The sequence below is a fragment of the Zalophus californianus genome, chromosome 2, assembly GCF_009762305.2.
Source record: "Zalophus californianus isolate mZalCal1 chromosome 2, mZalCal1.pri.v2, whole genome shotgun sequence".
Taxonomy (NCBI): Eukaryota; Metazoa; Chordata; class Mammalia; order Carnivora; family Otariidae; genus Zalophus; species Zalophus californianus.
The window spans coordinates 54,679,074-54,692,523 of record NC_045596.1 but is presented as its reverse complement, the minus strand read 5'-3'; the positions used below and the strand labels follow the sequence as shown (position 1 = coordinate 54,692,523).

Below are 13,450 nucleotides of genomic sequence, written 5' to 3'. Positions count from 1 at the left end.
TCATTTCTGACTTGAACTACTGCACTAGCCTCCATACTATTCTTTGCAATACTTTCTTGGCCCCTTCCAAACTACTGTCCACATAGATTATGGAAATATTTTAAAAAATATAATTTCAGTATTACTTAAAAGCTTCCCATGACTTCCCACAAACAAACAAAACAGGCAAACAAAAAAATACTTATAACTAGGATACCATATTTCCTGGCTTACCCAGGACAGTCCCAGTTCATGCCAATTGTCAAAGAACCATGATTAATATTGATCCCTAAGTGTCCTGGTTTGGACAATAAATGATATGACCATCTCATTTAAAGCACTGCATGATCTGGTTCATGCTTATCCCTTCAGCTACTTATTTTACCACTCTTCCTCATTCACCATAATCTGGTCACACTTTCATTTTCTCCACCTGCCAAACTCCTCTCTTTCCTGCCTCAGGGCCTTTGCATACATTGTTCCAGTTTCTTATGATACTAAATCACCCCCTTGCATCCATCAGGTCTCATCTGATTCACTACTTTCTAATGTAAGCCTCTTCTAACTTCCATTACTTAATTATTTACCTTTGTCACAGACTTTTTCATTTTCGTTCATAACATTTATCACAATTGAAACTACAAAATTATTTGTGTGATTTTTGTATTGTTTGTCTTCATCCTACTCTGTAAGCTTCCTGAAGGCAAGAACCAGTCTGTCTGGCTCATCCCAATGTCCTTCTACTACCCAGTATCTAGCATATAATAGATAACTCCATTATTATTTCTTACATGAGGTGTGCCTGTGTGGCTCAGCAGTTGGGCTCAGGTCATGATCCCAGGGTCCTAGGACCGAGCTCCGCTGTTGGGCTCCCAGCTCAGCGAAGAGCCTGCTTCTCCCTCTCCCTCTGCTGCTCCCCCTGCTTGTGCTCTCTCTCTCTCTCTCTCTCTCTGTCAAATAAATAAAACCTTAAAAATATATATTTCTTGCATGACTAAAAAAAGGCTTAATTAATATGTGCATAGAATTTAAGGACTCTCCTCCAACTTTGTCATGCACTGCTACCTTAATAAACCATGATTCCCTCATAATAAGCTCAACATTAAAGGAATTTGGTCACCCTCACACTTGACTGGTATTAAATTAGTATATACCTGTTACAGCTGTACTAGTTGTTAAGACATTGAAATGCTTTCCTATGTGTTGGTAAACCACGACTGCACCAGGCCCACAAAGGTGTCCCAGCCTCTTCAAATCCTCCCATCCCTACCCTGGCTCCCGGCTCATCCCCCTGTAACTGAAGAGTTAATGCTTAGCACAGAAAGGACTTCCGAGACACTGCTCTAGCTCCACGGTTTGTTGTGTCCTTTCTGACTGGCTGATGCTTCTCCATTACAGTTTGCTTAATCCTCACAACAACCATATCTTATACTTTTATTGTTCCCACTCAGAAAAGATAGAGAATTACCCAGGGTCCTACAATCAGCGTGTAGGGGAGTCAGGATTTGAACTCCAGTTTCTCTTGTTCAAAAAATGAAAAGGAATGGTCAGTTCTTTTTATTTCCTGCCTCCAAAAAGATGTTTGGGCTCCTCTGACACTTACAAAGCAGATGTGATTCCCAAACGCTGTGAAACTTCTGGCAGCAAGGAAGTTTGGATAAACTGACTGTAGAAAGCATGAAAACCTGTCTGAGAAGTTTAGATTTATTTTATAGGAAATGAGGTGATTTCTCATTAAAAGTTTTCAAGCAAGGAAAGATATGATCTGACATACATTTTTAGAAAAAAACAACCTGGTAGAGACAGACATCTTGAAAAGTGCAAAGGTGGAGTCATGGAATCCAGATTGAAGGTTATGGTAATAGTGTAGATGTCAAATGATGAAAGCACGAACTAAAGTAGTAGCCAAAGAGATAGGGAGGGTGGGCATAATGCAAAGCATTGTTAGAGGCTAGGAGGTATAAACTCTGAAAACCAATAAGATGTGAAAATGACAGGAAGGGAAAAATTAGAGACTTGTTTCAGATTTCTAGCCACTGGTAGAAGTGGGATCATTTCCTAAAGGAGAAAATATAAGTAGCAAATTTGGGGTAAATTTGGTCACATTGAGTTTGAGACAGCTGTAGGATGTGCTGAGAAAATGGTTCTGTAAGCAGACCTTAAATTACAACAGACAGACCTTCACTATCTGCTATGAACATATTTTCTGTCTGGGCGCTCCCACCATCTCCCTTCATGCTGTACTTGCGCTACGAGCTTTACTGACGTGATCATTCCACAAACATCGTACATCTCCATGCACTTGTACCCACTATACTTTCACCTGGAATACCTTTTTCCTGCTTGTCTGTCTGGAAAGTTCCTTTTAGGTCTTCAAAATACAGCTCAAATGTTTTTCTCACCATGATAACTCAGTGAATATCTCAGGTAGCATGATCACCCTCTCCTGTCTCCTCTCCACTTCGCACTTACACTTATTTGAATGATTCCTTGATTAATTTCTAGCTGTAAATTATGTGAAGGCAGACCTCCTGTGTTTTGCTCACTGTTATACCTGCCCTACTAAGAATAGTTTCAGTAGAGTAATACATATCTATCTATATATATATCTACATATATATTCAAGTAAATGAAAATTTAACTTCTCTTACACTATCACATCATATCTCAACAACTTGCTTATGTTTCTGTTTTCCCAACTAAACTGAGTGACTTGAGAGCAGGAATATCTTTTAAATATCTTTTAAGTATCTTTTAGTGTTTGATGAGAAATTAAAGCACAAACTTTAATACAAATAACAATAAATGGGGAGAAGATTGTAAACCCAGAAATTTCTGGGGCTTATGATTCAGAGATTCTTTCAGCAGGTCTAAGATGAAGCCTAGAAATCTGTATCTCATCAGCCCTCTGAGTGATTCTGATGAGAACAACATTTAAGAAATTAAGGTGATATAATATACATTCCTTATTGTATTGATCTTACTTTCACTTTTTTTAATACCAGCAATTACTGACCAGGACACAGTACATATTTTCACTGAAGGTAAGTTTCAAAATTATCTTATACAAACAGTTTACCAAAAATAAATAGTAAACGTTCAAGTATTTGTGCTCTTTGCCAAGGTAGTTTCTTTTTTTTAATTTAATTTTATTATGTTATGTTAGTCACCATACAGTACATCATTAGTTTTTGATGTAGTGTTCCATGATTCATTGTTTTTGTATAACACCCAGTGCTCCATGCAGTACGTGCCCTCCTTAATACCCGTCACCAGGCTAACCCATCCCCCACCCCCCTCCCCTCGAAAATCCTGTTTGTTTCTCAGAGTCCATCGTCTCTCATGGTTCGTCTCTCCCTCCAATTCCCCGCCCCTCATTTTTCCCTTCCTTCTCTTAATGTCCTCCTTGCTATTCCTTATGGTTGCACAAATAAGTGAAACCATATGATAATTGACTTTCTCTGCCTGACTTACTTCACTTAGCATAATCTCCTCCAGTCCCATCCATGTTGATGGAAAAGTTGGGTATTCATCCTTTCTGATGGCTGAGTAATATTCCATTGTATATATGGACCACATCTTCTTTATCCATTCGTCTGTTGAAGGGCATCTCGGCTCTTTCCACAGTTTGGCTATTGCAGACATTGCTGCTGTGAACATTGGGGTGCATATGGCCCTTCTTTTCACTACATCTGTGTCTTTGGTGTAAATAGCCAAGGTAGTTTCTGTTGAGGTGTTATCTTAATTCTTAGTTCACTCGTGTGGGTCGCTATTGAGAGAAGACATTGCTGATTCCACTGGCTCATGGAGTGATGTTTAGAAGAAGGAGGTGGCAGCAGTGGCATTCAGTGTAAAGTTTGACCTCAAGAAAATTTTCTTGGCAGCTTTGGGAAGCTTTTCCTACCCCAAGGCTATGGTGGCACTTCTGTAAACTTGTAAATTATGTTTAGTGACACCTTTTATATGGCTCCTCCTGACCACCAGAATAGCCTGCTTTGTTGTGGATTTAAATTAATCAAAAAGTATAATTTAAAAAATTATAAAAGTGTTGTCAGTTTTATGTCTCTAATCTGAAGGAAAAGACACGACTTTCCAGTGTCATTCTGTATACTCTCAGGCTAGTACAGCAGAAATATAATCCCTAGAAAACAGCAGTTTCCTTCTCTGGTGATGAAATGTAGTTAGAAATTAGTTCAGTGTACCTCAACAGCTGGCCTATCTCAAACACTTAAGTGATGTTACAAGGTAATGCTACCTTTATGGGTATTTCTTAACTTCATTATATATTTAATTCATGATTCTTTTTAATGAAAATGTGCTTAAGTAATTTACTAAAGGAATTTGGTTGAAGGATGCAACAAAGGAACTTATGTTCTGTGTATATTCTTAATGGATGTCTAGCCCTCCTCTATCTGCAAAGTCTGTTAGGAAAAAATGTCTTTGGATGGATGTCCTATTGAAGCAGTGTCATGACTTTAGAGCAATAAAAATCGTTGTTGGTAATTTACTTCTAATTTCTTAGTAATAGACTGAAAAAAAAAAGCAAATAAATCATGGGAATGGGAATTGAGAGGACTTGAATGATCATTTCAGATCAAGCCATTGGAATGTTCGTGGGCTTGCTTTCTTAAGATGTTTAAATCTCATCTAAGTACTTAGAAACCCTCAGTTACCCTCAAGAATATCCTGTGGAGGGGCGCCTGGGTGGCTCAGTCGTTAAGCGTCTGCCTTCAGCTGAGGTCCTGATCCCGGCATCTGGGATCGAGCCCCGCATTGGGCTCCCTGCTCAGCGGGAAGCCTGCTTCCCCCTCTCTCACTCCCCCCTGCTTGTGTTCCCTCTCTTGCTCTCTCTGTCAAATAAGTTTTAAAAAATCTTAAAAAAAAAAAAGAATATCCTGTGGACCTGAAGTAACTCTTTTCCAAGGGCACATTTGGTAATATAGAGTTGGTTATGGAGGTCTAGAACTTCCATGATGAGCTGGAATACCACTATGGAGAGTTCTTGATAAGAACAGTTTTCCTCCAACTTCAATGTACACATGAATCACCTATTAGAATGTAGCTTCTAATAAGTTCTGAGGATTTAACATAGGGTGACTAAGATTAATAATACAGTATTGTATGCTTGAAAGTTGCTGAGAGTAGATCTTAAGTATTCTTGCCACACACATACAAGAAAGAGTTAACTATGTGAGGTGATGGAGGTGTTGGTTGTCTTGATCTTGGTAATCAACCATGTATATGTACATCAACTCATTGCACTATACATTTTAAATATACAGAATTATATTTGTCAATTATTCCACAATAAAGTCAGGGAGGAAGGGAATGCAGCTTCTGATTTGTTCCCTGGTGTGGGTCTTTGAGTTAATTTTTTTTCAGCTTTGAGGTATAATTGACAAAATTGTAAGATATTTAAAGTACACAAATCTTGATTTGTTATATATATACATTATGAAAATATTCCATCTAGTTAACATATTCATCACCTCACATATTTAGCCCCCCCTTTTTTGTAAAAACATTTAAGTTCTATATTTCTGCAAATTTCATTTATACAATACAGTGTTATCAACTGTAGTCACCCTGTTACACACTAGATCCTCAGACCTTATTCGCCTTATAGATGAAATCTTTTACATTTTCACCAAATTCTCCCCATTTCCCCCACCCTCCAGCCCTTGGCAACTACTTTCTACTCTTTCTTCCTAGGAATTTGACTATTTTTTTTTTTAAGTTTCCACAACATATAAGTGGTACCATGCAGTATTTGTCTGGCTTATTTTACTTAGAACAATACCTTCCAGTTCAACCATGTTGTTGCAAACAACAGGATTTCCTTCTTTTTTAAGGCTGAATAATATCCGTATGTGTGTGTGTGTGTGTGTGTGTGTGTGTGCTTGCGTGCACATACGTGTGTGTAAATATATATATAAACATTCTCTTGACCCATTCATCCATTGATAGACCCTTAGGTTATTTTCACACAGTGGCAACATCTCTAATAAACTTCCATACTGCAGGTCCACAGACCACACTTTTGAATAGCAAAGCTAGAGAGAGGATGGAAATTTCCTAGTGAACTTGTGGCCCAGGCTGTTACAACCAGCACTGACCTTCCTTAACTTCTATTCATGAGAAATTCCGGAGAACTCTGAAGGCGCTCCAGAATTTGAAGACTCTATGTAATTAAGTTCAGAAATATTCTCTAAAATGCAGTTTCTAGTCAACAGTAGTCACATAAGTACCCTAAAAAATAATACACTGATCATGCTTTTGGAAAGGCTAGCATGTTCTGGGGAAGAATATATAAAAGACAGAAAAGTTGTAAAAGATAGACTCTGGCAGCATCTCCCAAATGTAAATGAATCATGATCTTCCCAGCTCATTAATGCCCTTGTCTCATTAGGCTGTGGGGCCCATCCAGACCTAATAACTTTGTCTGAGGAGAGGATCCTTGGAGGCACTAAGACTGAAGAAGGGGACTGGCCGTGGCAAGTCAGTCTACAGACGGGTAACGTTCACCACTGTGGAGGCATCCTGATCAGTAGCATGTGGATCCTGACAGCAGCTCACTGCTTCAGAAGGTGAGGTCACAGCTTACTTACCTACCTGGGAACAACAAGGAGAGACATAAACAGAAGAACTCCACCCATACCCCAAGGACTGAACATAATTGGATTTTGCTAAAAATAATTGAATGCAAAAAAGATAATGAGTCTTTTCTTCTTATGATAGCAAAAATATTTTTTTTCTCCTTCAGCTTGCTAATTTAATCCTATTTTTCTGTTTCAGGTAATAGTATGCTATCACAATGATTTATATGTCAGAATGTTTAATTTAAATCCTAGCTATGAAAGCTTGGGAAATTTATTGAACCTTTATTTTATAAGACTCTTTTTTTTTTCCCAATTAGGGACTTACTATTATCTATGTCTTAGTGTTTTTGACAGGATCAAATACATTAATGTAAACATATGTTAAGTGTTAGCAAAATGAATCACTACAGGAAATTTTCATATTATATTATGTAAGCTGATCAGCAGGCTGATGGCTGATCCAAGACTGTCGTATGCCATTAACTAATTCTTTCCAAAGCAATTATTGAATATCTACTATGAGCACAGTGTTATCACAGAAGCTAATTAAACACTGCCTGTACTTTAAAGGAGACTACATTCTAATGTTAGAGATAGACATGCACAAAAATAATGATCAATAATGGTGAGTAGCATAAATAAAATGAATTTAAACAACTTACAGAAAATTCTTCATTGATGTGACCAAAGGCTATTGCTAACATAAGGGTAATAATCTGCCAATGGAGAGTAGGATGCATAAACTTACTCAGTATAGAAGGACTTTAGACTTAGATGACTAAAATCTGTTAGGTACAGACACACCTTATTATTGGAGCATGCTAGACCCCTATAGTTGCTGGGAACTAAACTCAAAATGTTCACTCAGGAAAGTAAAGATGATCTAAATCAAATGTGCCTCTGACCATACCTATTCTCTTCTCAGACTCATTGAATATCCACAGTCTAAAATCCAACTTACCACATACCCAAAACCCTCCTATCAAATCGATCGAGACTTATTTCTCAAAGCATGAACCTGAGCTCTAGCCAGATTGAATTATTCTCTTCCCCTGGACTCTGCCTACTTTTTCCAGTTTAAGAGCATTGTGCACTAGTCCTGTAAAACTTTACTCCCTCTTAATAGTTTTCTAACAGGTATTATTATGCAGCAGTACCTCAAATCTGCAAAAGACGTCTTAGAAATAGTGAAGATTTTTCAGAATTTCAATGGGAAGAAATGGAAGAAGGGATATTAACATTTTAGGGAGAAGAAGCAGATTGAGCAAATGCTCTTCAACCTGAAAAAGTAGGCAGAATGCAGGGAAAGAGAATAATGCAATCTGGCTGGTGCTCAAGGTTCAATCTTTATTGCCACCTGAAAGGCCAAAGAACAATGGCACTAATTGATTTCAATCACCTCTGAGTGTGGAAACCAGGAATGCAAATACTTGCATTAGGAGGCACTTAGCATAATCAAGGATTTAATATAAACTGTACTGGATTCTAAGCCCTACACAGACCCAGCCACCAAAAGCTAAGTAAAGGATATCACTATAATGAAAGCCACAGTTACAAATATCATCAATGATTACCAAAGGAATTCATGATTGTAAATGCTTGGAACATCTTCTTTCCTGCTTTGTCGAACATTAATTAACCATATAATTGTGGGTTCATTTCTGGGTTTTCTGTTCTGTTCTATTGATCTCTGTGTCTATTTTTGTGCCAGTACCATGCTGTTTTGATTACTACAGCTTTGTAATATAACTTGAAGTCCAGAATTGAGATGACTCCAACTTTTCTTTTTCAAGATTGCTTTGGCTATTGGGGGTCTTTTGTGGTTCCATACAAATTTTAGGATTGTTTGTTGTAGTTCTGTGAAAAATGCTATTGATCTTTTGATAAGCATTGTGTTAAATGCGTAGATTGCTTTGGGTATATAGACATTTTAACAATATTTGCTCTTCCAATCCATGAGCACGAATGTCTTTCCATTTCTTTGTGTCATCTTCAATTTCTTTCATCAGTGTTTTATAGTTTTCAGAGTACAGGTCTTTCACTTCTTTGGTTAGGTTTATTCCTAGGTATCTTCCTGTTTTTGGTGTAATTGTAAATGGGATTGATTCCCTAATTTCTCTTTCTGCTGCTTCATTACTGGTGTATGGAAATACAACAGATTTCTGTATGTTGACTTTGTATCCTGCAACTTTACTGAATTCGTTTATCAGTTCTAGCAGTTTTTTTGGTGGAGTCTTTCAGGTTTTCTAGATATAGTATCATGTCATCTGCATTAGTGAAAGTTGTACTTCTTCCTTGCTGATTAAGATGTCTTTTGTCTTTTTTTTTTGTCTGATTGCTGTAGCATACTTATTTATATTTTTATTCCCAGACACTCCCACTGTTTCTTATACAAAGTAGACACTTAGTAATGACTTGTTCAACTCTAACTAATGAAAATAATAGTTAGCTTCATTGAGAGCTTACTTTGTGCGCCAAACACTGTGCTTGACACACCTTTCTCAATACTTACAAACTGTGTGAGAGCATAACATCAATCACATTTTATGCAAAAACAAAATAAGAATTAGAGATAGGAAATAAGTTGCCCTAAATAACACTGTTAATGTATGGCATGACCAAGATTTAAATCTAAATGAAACTTTTTCCAAAATCATGCTCTTATTCACTTTCTGGATTAAAAAAAAAAGAGGGAAGAAAGAGATGAAGAATATCTTCAGAATCTTCTCTGTAAAGACCCTGAGCAAAAGAAGTTCAATATGAAAAATTTGTGTAATTTGCTTGCAAACTACTTTTTTTTCTTTAGAATTTTTAACTAGCATTCACTCTTTTTTTTTTTAAAGATTTTATTTATTTATTTGACAGAGAGAGACACAGCAAGAGAGGGAACACAAGCAGAGGGAGTGGGAGAGGGAGAAGCAGTCTTCCTGCTGAGCAGGGAGCCCAATGCGGGGCTCAATCCCAGGACCCTGGGATCATGACCCGAGCCGAAGGCAGATGCTTAATGACTAAGCCACCCAGGCGCTCCTAGCATTCACTCTTATATAAGCTATTGTACCTTATAAAATTACTTCCTGGATATATAATTTTTATTTCTGTATCAGCTCTATCTAAACTCCACAAAACTCTTATGTAGTTACATTTTATTTTTATTCAACCATAGTAACAACATTGAGTTAATCAACCCCCAATTCACAGACCCTTTAGATAAATGATGATTCATTTACTAGCTATGTAATCCAGAAATATATACCAAAGAGAAATTGGTCAAATAGTTGCTAGCTGGTGACAAGGATGATAAACACAAAATTCAAATATTCGAAACGCTCACAAATTCCCTATTCAAAGTATGTTTTCCTATTTTTTTAGCCAATCTAATCCTCGTCAATGGACTGCCACCTTTGGTGTTTCAATAACATTTCCTAAACAGAGAAGAAGAGTAAGGACTATTTTAATCCATAACAATTATAACCCTGCAACTCATGAAAATGATATTGCAGCTATACAACTTGATGAAGGCATAAACTTTACCAAAAATATCCATAGGGTGTGTCTCCCAGAGGCTACCCAGAATATTCCACCTGGTTCTCCTGCTTATGTAACAGGATGGGGATCTCGAGAATTTGGTGGTAAGTGTCTCAGGAAAAATAAAACAACAATAACAAAAAGTTTCCTGGTACTTGCTGTTATGTAATTTTTTTAAATTAGGGAACACCTGAAGGACATATTCTATGGAAAGAAACATCTTATAATCTGATGAACCCAACCTCTAGTTATTACTGAGTTTCCTCAGCAAAGCAAAGCAATGTCCCTACAAACTATGGGGAATTCTCAAACATAGTAATAGGAACATGTAAGAGAAAGTGATAAAGAAACATGAGTTCTTCAGTAATCCAGAGACTCTATAGGTCTCAAATGTCTCCCCAATAAAGAAAAGTTTTAAAAAAATGAAAAGAAGATTTGGATAGGTATTCTCTAAGGGTTTTAACACCCTCTAAGGTATTAACAACCATTAAGGTATTCTGAGATGAAATGAATCCTACCTCTAGAGCAAGAAACTCTACATGTACATAAGCATTGCTCACTCTTGTTTATTGAATGAATAAAATAGGCATAAAAATGAGGGCAATGTGAAAGAACAAATAGGGCCATGGTGAAAATAAGAATATCAGCCAGGGTGTGGAAGGATAGCATTTAACAATTTCCACATGCTTCAGGTCATGTTGTAAATTGTGTCTCCAAGGAATAATATGAAAGCTTAATTGTCATTGTGTTTTCATGACCCAAAGTAATTTGGTAAAATAGATAAAATTTGTACCACTCACAAAAATGGCAGTGCCACTTTGAAGGAACATCAATGTAAAATAAATTAGTTCTTTAGCCTTGAAACCAGACTGGTTTCTCTTTCATTGCTAGATTAAAGGTTAACTCAATATGTTATTTTTCCAATTCAAAGTCAGTCAGTGAATAACTTAAATGCTACTAGTCAATAGCAGATTTGTTTTGTTCTCAAGGTCTAAGGGGCACTGCATCACAAAGCTAAAGCAAAAAGAAATAAGATTAAATTGATATGTGTAAAGGGGTTATTCTACTTTACTATAGGAATCTTGGCTGAGAAAAAACTCCTATTTACATCTTCAATAGACTACTTTGCTGAATAAGAAATAATGTTTCAGATACATTTATTCCTTTCCATATTTGCCATAGAGTTATTAATTTATCCATTTTATTTCTGCTTTTATACTTCACAGGTAATACAGTTTCAGATCTACAGCAAGCACGGGTCAGAATAATAAGTAATGATGTATGTAATGCACCAACTAGTTATAATGGAGCTGTCTTGCCTGGAATGCTATGTGCTGGTCTACCTCAAGGTGGAGTGGATGCATGCCGGGTAAATTCATGACAATGTTATCACATCATTATCCAAGTTTATAAGTACTTACTAGCCTGTGACACTGTGATAGTCACAGAGGTAACATAATTATAATACACAGCCCTGATCCTCTAAAAATTAGTTATCTAGATTTTCGAGTTAAAAGTGTTTTATGAAGGTGATCCAACACTAATTTTGAGAAACCAAATTCCAGAGTGTTTAGCCATCCAAACTCAAGAACAATACAGAACTGCATTTTTCAATTCCTTACCCTTTGTAACCAATTCTTTTATCTATAAAATGGGGATAATAGTAAGTACAGAACTTTTTAGGTAACATTAAAGAGTAGATGAAGATTAACTATGTCAGGCATGTGCTAAACAACAAAGAAATCTCCGCCATCTCAGCTATTTTTACTGTTGCTAACCTAGACCATGACCACTGATTAATAACTTCAATCTCTGAAAAAAAAAATATAATTTCAATCTCAAACTTTCAATCACTATAAAGGTTTAAACAAATTAATCACTCATCTAAGAGTCATAGACAATAATTGATTTTAAAATATAAATAACACCTGAATATCAGCACCTTGAAGATAGAGAATATACACCAAAACCTTAGTTACTTGAGTCACAACAGTTTCCATAACTGTAAAACAGCACAAATGAGGGGGGGAAACTACTTAACCTGTCATTTTCAACCAAACATAAAAAATGCAAATAACTATGAAATCCTAAAGTAATTAGAATAGGGTTTTAATACTAACATTTTAATTAAATTATCTAAATAATTAATGTGGTTATGTCCTTTAGTAGATTTTAATCCTATGTCTGAAACCCCATATAATAACAGCAACAACTACTTACTATCAGAAATTACATTTCTGGAAATTTAAGAAAAATTAGTCTTTTCTTGAGGAATCTGCTGCTGTTTTCTGGAGCAAATTGTATGCAGAAGAATCAGGTTTATTCTTTCCTCAAACATTAGTGACTTTTATATTTAGTGCTCACATTCTTGAAAAAGCAGATAAGAAGTAGGTCTTCCACAGTTTTTTCCAAGATCCCAATCTATGAGCATTTTCCCAAAATTAAACATTTTTATTGAATGCAAGGTGTGTGTAAATGGAGAGGAACTGCTTATCAATTTTCAAAACACCATTAACTACCTATTGGCCTTTACCCTTTAAGTGGAGATGTCTTTGTAGTAGAGAACACTTACTCATGCTTTACTCAAGATGCCCCTTACCTTCTGCATACACAAATTCTGCTCTTCCCCTCAAGCCCAGATCAAGCCTTAACTCATCATGAAACTTCCCCTGTGTGTTCTACTCCAGACCCAGTAATCTTCAGCTGAAATGCTACAATACATAGAGTTTGTGCCACGTAAAGTAATAGCACTTTACAAAAGAGCTTATGAGATCATACTTGTTTCAGTTCATTCATTCATTCATTCAAAGAAAACGTATGGATTACTTTCTGTGCACCAGATATTGTGCTAGCACAGCAATGTGTTCCTTGCTCTCATCAAAGCTATAGTCCGCAAATGTCTGCACAATCAGACAGTGAAGCTGTCCAGATACAGGGAAAATTACACATCCTTCTTAGTTTAACATCTGTTTGCCCAGTCTTGGCAAGACATTATGCAGAGAAATTTCTTCCTAGAAAGAAAAAATTGTAACAAAAACACAATGATGAAAAAGCACTGAGAACTGGTTAACTGGAGCACAAACACTCAACCCAAAGGATGCAGGTGCCAATCAGCTCCATGCAGTGCTTGCCATGCAAGTTGGTGATTCACACACTGACCCTTCTCCCCATCTAGACCAGTAATTTAGTAGGTATGAAGAGCTAGCTACTAGGAGTAGTCAAATGAATAGCAAACTATTCTAAAAGCACCCTTGGTAATAACTGACTTTTATCAGTACAGACTATCTGCCAGGCTGTACTGAAAGTGTTGTGTGTGTAAAACTCATTTAAATACATAGAAACATTAT

The 13,450-nt window shown here is 36.6% G+C and overlaps 1 protein-coding gene across 1 annotated transcript in view; it reads left to right on the top strand.

The window, feature by feature from the left end:
- The window catches only part of LOC113925575 (transmembrane protease serine 11D), a 50,562-nt gene that overhangs the window by 35,479 nt on the left and 1,633 nt on the right, over positions 1-13,450 (top strand). Inside the window, exons 6-9 of the mRNA XM_027600111.1 lie at positions 2,985-3,023; positions 6,389-6,566; positions 9,948-10,207; positions 11,330-11,472. Of these exons, the coding sequence (XP_027455912.1) occupies positions 2,985-3,023; positions 6,389-6,566; positions 9,948-10,207; positions 11,330-11,472 (620 nt within the window). The remainder of the gene's footprint in view (positions 1-2,984; positions 3,024-6,388; positions 6,567-9,947; positions 10,208-11,329; positions 11,473-13,450) is intronic.